Raw genomic sequence first — 7,981 nt, 5'->3', positions numbered from 1 at the left:
ATATATATACAGAAGTTAATGACAAGTGTGGGTGAGAAACAGATCAATATTTAAGTTATTTTTTTACTATAAATTCTCCTTTCTGCAGTAGGTGGCAAAATGCACAAAGAATGTGAACAAAAGAAGAAGAATATAAAAGTGAATGTGAGGATTGATAGTTAAAAAGGACTTAAATATTGATCTGTTTCACACCCACACCTATCATATTGCTTCTGAAGATATGGATTAAAGTACTGAAGTTGTATGGATTACTTTTATGCTGCCTTTATGTGCTTTTGGAGCTTTCAAGTTCTGGTCACCATTCACTTACATTGTATAGACCGACAGAGCTGAAATATTCTTCTAAAAATATTCGTTTGTGTTCTGCAGAAGAAATAAAGTCATACACATCTGGGATGGCATGAGGGTGATTAATGATTAGAGAATTTTCCTTTTTGGGTGAACTGTCCCTTTAAAGTCCACATTGAAGAGTGAAAATGAAAAACCTGGTTGAAAAATCATGCTTCAAAAATTAAATGCCTTTAACACAAAACTCTTTAATATGTTAATGGAGAGAAGATAAAAAAAACTTGGGAGAAACCATGCTCAGCTGGGGGAGCCAGTTTCCCTCTGGTTATACTATATAGCCATTATACATAGATAACTAATATTTTCATTATAGTTATGCTGTATAGCCAATATACATCATTAATATAATAAAACGATATTAGTAATGTATGTGCATTCCAAGTCATACAGTATATTACATTTACATTTCTATTACATAGTATTTACATGTACATTATTAGGAGAAAAAAAGAAACGATACCAGCAATAAAAATATCAAAAATAAGGTATCAGCAAGTTAAAATAATAATAATAATAATAATAATAATAATAATAATACATTTAAAATACATGTTTTTAAGTCTCTTCTTGTAACCGTTTCCTAATTTAGGCGGGATTTCCACCTAGATCAACCAATAGGCACCAGGGACATGGGATGTGCTTCGTGACTTTCCAGGGATTTGGAAAAACCTTCTTCCTCAAATCCTTTTCACCAATCAATGAGCTGCCGCCTTCTTGACAAAGCGCACGATTGGGTATGTTTCATTTCTTGACATACCTTATAGCCAATCAGAGAAGGACAACGTGACCCCATGTCCAATCAGCATTGAGGACGTAGTTCTAAAGCTTATAAATGGTAAAGGAACAGTTTTCCACAGCGTACTCATTGCCTGCTGCAAGTTTGCTCCTGTTACCCCGGGCCCTTGTGAGCTGTGTCCAATAGGTAAGTGAGGGTTTTTCCTGCATTCACGTTTAGAAACATATGTGGATGAAAAAAAATCTTCTTTGAAACTATGTGCGAATGTTTCTGATCCGGCTCAGCTCTCGGCTGACATTCAGAGAAGCGCATTGCTAAATCTCCGCTAGCCGCTTGTCAAAGTCATTTCAAATGAATGAATGAATGATTCAGTCCACAAGCACGTCTCAGCACCCTGAACAGTTGAGTTACTGGTAAACAACGCAAACGGGTTTATAACTTTGATTTTACTATTGTATTTTATATGTACGGTAGTTTTAATCTCGTCTTGCTCGCAACCCGTCTTGGGTGACACTTGCAAAATGTCTGACACGCGCTGGGCCCAAAGCTGTCTGGACGCTCGCGCTGCGCCTGAACCCGTCTAGTGCATGTGTTTTAATGTTGCCAATGACACGCAAGTGCAACCCGTGTCATTGCTAGATATGCTGTTAGACCGTTCATACGTTGGGTTTCAATAAAGCACCATTAGGTGCCATTGGTGACCTTCACTCTCGATCATGTCTACGTGAGGAAAGACCACACATTAGGCATTGGGCTCAGGTCGACCATTCAGCAGGTAAGTTTTTTTTTTTTCTGAATGACTTCTGGTGCTCCATTTAAGATTTTTGAAGCAAGCAACATGGAGATCTTTAAACCCTGCCTGTTCAAAAAGTTGTGCAAAGGGCGACCTGACATAGGATGTCTACATGCACCGGTCACTTAAAGGGATAGTTCACCCCAAAATGAAAATGCTCATCTTTTACTCACCCTCATGCCATCCCAGATGTGTATGACTTCCTTTATTCTGCTGTAGGTTCTGTAGGTTTGTTCAGTGCAAGTGAATGGTGACCAAAACTTTTGAAGCTAAAAAAAAAAAGCACTTAAAGGCAGTTTAAAAGTAACCCATACAACTCCAGTGGTTAAATCAGTGTATTCAGAACTAATATGATAGGTGTCTGTGAGAACCAAATCAATATTTAAGTCCTTTTTAACTATCAATCTTGACATTCACTTACATCTTGTTTTTGGCGATTTGAATTCTTCGTGCATATCGCCACCTACTGGGCTGGGAGGATAATTTACAGTAAAAAAACTTATTTTTCTAAATTCTCCTCCCTGCCCTGTAGGTGGCGATTTGCAAAAAAAAAAAAAAACATTGAATTGACAAAAACAAAATCTCTTAAGAGAGAAGAGTGTTTAGGAGGGCTGTTTGAAAGTGGAGATTTATAGTAAAAAAAAAAAAAATGACTTGAATATTGATCTCTTTCTCATCCACACCCATCATATCACTTCTGAAGACATGGATTTAACCACTGTAGTCTTATGGATTACTTTTATGCTGCCTTTTATGTCCTTTTTGGAGCTTCACATTTTGGTCATTAACTTGAATTGACCTACAGAGCTGATATATATTAAAAAAAAATCAACGTTTATGTTCTGCAAAAGAAAGTGATGCACATCTGGGATGACATGGGGGTGAGGAAATGAGAGGATTTTTATTAATGGGTGAATTATTCCTTTTAAGTGAAGTGCTGAAGTTTATTCAGTTAAGTGTCACTGTGAATATTTGTATGATTTTCCTCTTGTCCTGTAAAATCTCCTACAAAGATGGACAGCGTCTCACTGTCTAATTGTCTTGGTCTTGCTGGCTGAAATGATGAATTTGGCAAATTCTGTATAGGCTATATCCTGTTTCGGGGATAAATTTGGATGAACGCATCTAACACTTCCATCTCTAATGTTAAAGTGACCTTTATGCTGCCGTGTGTTTGACCGCTGACCTGAAGGGGCTAATTGCTCTTCCTAAAGCAGTTGTGCATCATTAGAGGCTCACTTGCTAAAGATTGATACTAGCCTCTTATGTACCTGGAGTGTAAATAAAAAATAAATAAATAAATAAATAAATGCATGCTGAACAATAAAACAAAATATAGGCAGTTTATTTACTTGAAGACTCTTCAGTTGTTGCAAATCTTTTCCCCCATCAATAAAGTCCTGATGGCACAAACCTCCCAGAGTTTTGTCCTTGCCATGCTTATTGTCACTATGCACATTAATGCCTGGGAGCAAGATGCATGCATGCATAGCATTGGTGACATTGGTGATCTTTGCCTTTCATCTGTCTAATATCTTTCTACTCCACAGGCTACAAACATGTACGCATGTGCTAAGTTTGTCACCTCACCTGCTGTGGTATGTATTCAGACTCTAATACTGTCACACTCCATTGGGGTTAAAGTACTTTTCAGGACGGGCATTCTTCTTAGAGTTCCTTGTTGCCATGACCGTTCTTAATTTTAAGTTTTAATTCCCGTGGTCCACATCCATTATAAGGTCCTTTTCGACACTTGGGCCCAGTTTCCACATGGTATTAAGATGCGTCTCGGGTGATCCGATCACATGTGGTCAAGTGAGACACCGCTGTTTACATCTGGTCGTTTTAATGCATCTTCTCTGACCACTTGTGATCGGAATTGGAGGGACTCTGTTTCATGACGACATGCATCGATCAGTGTGTTTTCCTGCATGATGATAAACCGCAACAAAGTCAGAAAAGATAAAGTGCAAAAAAAAAAAAAAAAAAAACAGCAAGCTATTTCTCCCTGATGCAGCTGAAATTTAATCTAAGCACAAAAGCAACATTTTGAGCAGAATTATCCGTTATTTTAGTGGAGCACTTGTATTAACAAGTGGTCGACCGATATATTGGGAGGCCGATAAATCGGCTAATATTCAGAATTTAATTACCACTATCGGCTGATTGGTTTAAGGCCACGAGGGTGCAGAGAATCGCCTGCTTGAATATGGAGGAACGTCTGAGACATGTTAATGACCAATCACAGTTTGTTTTGTTGTTACGTGCCATCGTGTTACTACAGTAACAGCATGCAACACTGTGTCATTGAAATGGTCCGCATATCAGAGCCACAGCAGACTCGTTTGAGCTCCATGTTAAAGTGCTCATCTGTTTCATTCTCCATCTCTCTCTCTCTCTCTCTCTCTCCTCTCTCTCTCTCTCCCCTCAACAGTTCCCTGTATCTCTTATCTGTCTTGTCTAATGATAAAAAGGCAAATATCAATAAAACTATCATATACTGTGTGCAAATATGCAGATATCTCATTTAAACAGATGTAATTCACAAACCTCATGAAAATCTAGTGTTTTCTTCCCGTCCAGCACTCTTCTAATATCTTCCTCTGAAGCGCGTATTCCATCAGCCAGAATCAAAACTTCAGGATAAGGATCAAATGTTCCTCTAATAATTCCAAAATCATGATGGTCAGTCCGTGTCAATCCAAGCAAACTCTCAGTAGATTGCTGCTGATCTTGCTGGATCTGCACGAGCACGTGAGTGCAACTTGCAAGTAAAGCGCCTCACGTGAACGGAGTGTGTATATATGTGTGTGTGTGTGTGTGTGTGTATATATATATATATATATATATATATAGTACAGTAATATATAAAATTTTGTGATATAATGGCATTGTATTGGCCTATCAGCCACCCTGCTCTCTGGATATTGGCATCGGCCATTTAAAAAAAAAAAAACATATCTGTCGACTACTAGTATTAACCTGAGCTGCAGATGTTTGTGTTTCTCATAAGTGTCCGTGGATGTTGACACCAGACACACTAAAGATGATCCGTGAAGTTCTCACACTTGTATCAGCTTTTTAAATTTTTCCGATCAGGCGGTTATTTTCTTCAAAAACTACTCGTAACTGACAACGTTTAAACTCTTGTTTTAGCGCAGCGGGTGATTGACAGGCAAGGGGTGGTGCTTCGCTGCTGCCGGGACGCATTCAGGACGGATTAGCATTTACACATCAAATGTGATGTGTTTTTGACCACATTCGAATGTGTTTTGTGTTTTTTGTGATTCAATCACAAAACGTTTTAGACCCCGTTTAGAGCTGACCATGTGATCCGATCACGAAAAACGCATCTTAATACCAGGTGGAAACAGGGTCTTGGAGTATTTTTAACAGCTGACCTTTTTTATAGATGTGCATTTAAATGCTTGTATTATGTTTTTAAGTTAATAATTCTAAACCTGCGCCACGTGCTTCGCTGCATCACTTTGACTTATGCAATGCAAAATGCATGCAAGATGCTTCTGTTTTAATCAGAAGCTTCAACTGAAGATTTAAAATGTATATCTAATTATGGGGAAGATCTTGAATAGTTTTTATTGCAGTGTTGTAAGACATTTGTTTTTGTTTTCTTAAACTTCTTTGATCTTGCCATGAAAATAGACTTTGACACTTGTCATAAAAATTATAATAAATAAATAAAATCTCATTATGGACAGGCAGTGGTTGTATTCTGAAATTTGTTCTTTTTCCTCAGCTCCGTGGAGGCTCCAGGGTTTTGGCCCGGCCTGTCTCAGTGTCTGTGTTCAGCAGACCTGAAGCAAGAAGTGAACAGGTAAAAATGTCATTTTCTGTCATTTCATATGTATACATTAGAGATGTATACATTATACATTAGCATTGGTGCTACACTTGCATATATACTTGACACATTTTTCCTTTCCCTTTCAGGCAGCCCTGTTGCCAGTCAGTCAAGCATCCCTTAATGTAACCCGGGCGTTCCAGACCAGCGCTGTATCCAGAGATATTGACACAGCAGCCAAGTTCATTGGTGCTGGTGCAGCCACAGTGGGTGTGGCCGGATCAGGTGCTGGAATCGGGACAGTGTTCGGCAGCCTCATTATTGGCTATGCAAGGTAATTAAGGTTTTTGAGATAAAAATCAGGCATAAGGGAAATGCTGACCACAATGGCAGATGATCCAGATGCCAGACAATAATAAGAGTGTAAAATACAATGCAAAGGGAGATGCCCAAGTATTTGCATTGGTACAGCAGTTCTGTGTAGAAATTGCTCGTGGTCGACATGAACTTTTTTTATTAAGTGTTGTTAAAGGAAACAAGTACTGTTGGGTCACAGAGTCCCCTGCAGTTTTAAATGTATTTAAAGTCATTTCACATAAGTTGAACTCCGTTTTACACTGATCTAAAATAAGCTTTTTGATTGTAAGGAAAATGGCTTTGTTGTACAATCCCAATGGCTGTTTCTTTGTCACTATTGATTTTTGTGCAGTAGGATGCAAGGAATACTTGGTTTCTTTGTTATACAAACATACAGTACATACTTTGTAGCTAATTGTTCTTTCTCTTTTCATTAACAGGAACCCCTCCCTGAAACAGCAGCTCTTCTCTTATGCCATTTTAGGCTTTGCTTTGTCTGAGGCCATGGGTCTGTTCTGTCTGATGGTGGCGTTCCTCATCCTGTTCGCCATGTAATTTAGACGTCTGTTGTTCTCCCACACTGTCAACTCCCTTGATCTGGAGATCAGAACTGTAACACGCAGCTTAGGCCATGACATCACCATTTCAACAAGATACTCCCTTTTTATGTTCCCCAGTACCATTTTTCTCTTTCCGAAAGTTTTATGTAAGAACTTGCTTCATTTAAGACCATCTAAATAAATGGTAGAAATCTGTCTTTTTGGCTCATGTTTTCCTACTATGAGGATGCAGGGGGAGGGGAGGTATGAGGGTAGATGAGGCTGATGTTACTGTGTTGGCATCCAAAAACAAACCTGCCCAAGTTATTCAGTGAGTTACACTCGTTACTCAACTTGTTTAGATTTTTAAATTTTTTACGAAGAAGGGCAGTTCTCTTTGTAGGATATGGTCTTGTTTTAAAAAAAAAAAAATTAACATGCTGACTTGTTTTACTCTTAATAGAAATTTTCCCCAATTTTGTTTAGTCCAACAGGTGCTTGCTTATCAAGTGCACAATACACTCGCAAGAAGTGTCCCTTTTGGGTAACCAGTGTGCCTTACTCGAGCATACAATGATGATGGAGACACCAGTGGCCTGTTTCGGGGTTTGGAACTTCTGACCTTAAAATAATCAGCCCATATGAACCACCAAGATACTGTGAACACAACTTGATAGTAATTGGGTAATAACATTTATGACTTTTGGGAAGTTGGTAAATCCTACGTTGTGACATGCTATATTCAATCTAAAACTATTCACTAATTATTTTTATTATTCACACATTGGGAACTCCAGTTCTCGCAAATTTTTTATTTTTTTTGTCTTTTAAATCTCCCACTCTCTGGGTTAAAGGGTGTTCCTCAATCAGCCACCTGAGTTCACCATGAAGCTACAGATTGTATGTTGAACTGGACCACCAAAGTAATTTTAATGCCATGGACACATTTCTGAACTCATAAGGTGAATATGGGTACACTTAAAAACATATATACACACACACACAGAGTAGTGGCCAAAAATATTGGCACCCTTGGTAAATATGTGCAAAGTAGTATCTTTCTTTCATTCAGAAAATTCACAAAAATCTAACCTTTAATTGAAAACAATTGAAATGGGGGAAATATCTTTGGCCATAATTATTGGCCCCCTTTAATTCAATACTTTTTGCAACCCCCCTTTGCCAAGATAACAGTTCTGAGTCTTCTCTTGTAATGCCTAATGAGGTTGGAGAACACTTGGCAAGGGATCTGAGACATTCGTCCATACAGAATCTCTACAGATCCTTCAAATTCAGAGGTCTATGTTGGTGGACTCTCCTCTTCAGTTCACCCCACAAATTTTCTGTTGGGTTCAGGTCAGGGGACTGGGATGGCCATGCCAGAACCTTGATTTTGTGGTCAGTGA

General features: G+C 38.5%; 1 protein-coding gene across 1 annotated transcript; it reads left to right on the top strand.

Annotated features, from left to right (window-relative positions):
- Positions 1-1,161: 1,161 nt before the first annotated feature.
- LOC127450132 (ATP synthase F(0) complex subunit C3, mitochondrial-like) lies at positions 1,162-6,791 on the top strand. Its single transcript, XM_051713937.1, has 5 exons — positions 1,162-1,270; positions 3,428-3,475; positions 5,635-5,712; positions 5,829-6,013; positions 6,477-6,791. The coding sequence occupies exons 2-5, from the start codon at positions 3,437-3,439 to the stop codon at positions 6,589-6,591; spliced, it is 417 nt and encodes a 138-aa protein (XP_051569897.1). The 5' UTR covers positions 1,162-1,270; positions 3,428-3,436; the 3' UTR covers positions 6,592-6,791.
- Positions 6,792-7,981: the final 1,190 nt, after the last annotated feature.

Source organism: Myxocyprinus asiaticus, chromosome 13 (genome assembly GCF_019703515.2).
Source record: "Myxocyprinus asiaticus isolate MX2 ecotype Aquarium Trade chromosome 13, UBuf_Myxa_2, whole genome shotgun sequence".
Lineage (NCBI taxonomy): Eukaryota > Metazoa > Chordata > Actinopteri > Cypriniformes > Catostomidae > Myxocyprinus > Myxocyprinus asiaticus.
Note: the sequence above shows the minus strand (reverse complement) of the source record. Positions and strands in the feature narration are given on the sequence as shown.

Coding starts and splice junctions, on each gene's coding strand:
- LOC127450132 (XM_051713937.1), top strand. CDS start 3,437: ATGTACGCATGTGCTAAGTTTGTCACCTCACCTGCTGTG. Junction 5,713..5,828: donor CTGAAGCAAGAAGTGAACAG/GTAAAAATGTCA, acceptor TTTCCCTTTCAG/GCAGCCCTGTTGCCAGTCAG. Junction 6,014..6,476: donor CTCATTATTGGCTATGCAAG/GTAATTAAGGTT, acceptor TTTCATTAACAG/GAACCCCTCCCTGAAACAGC.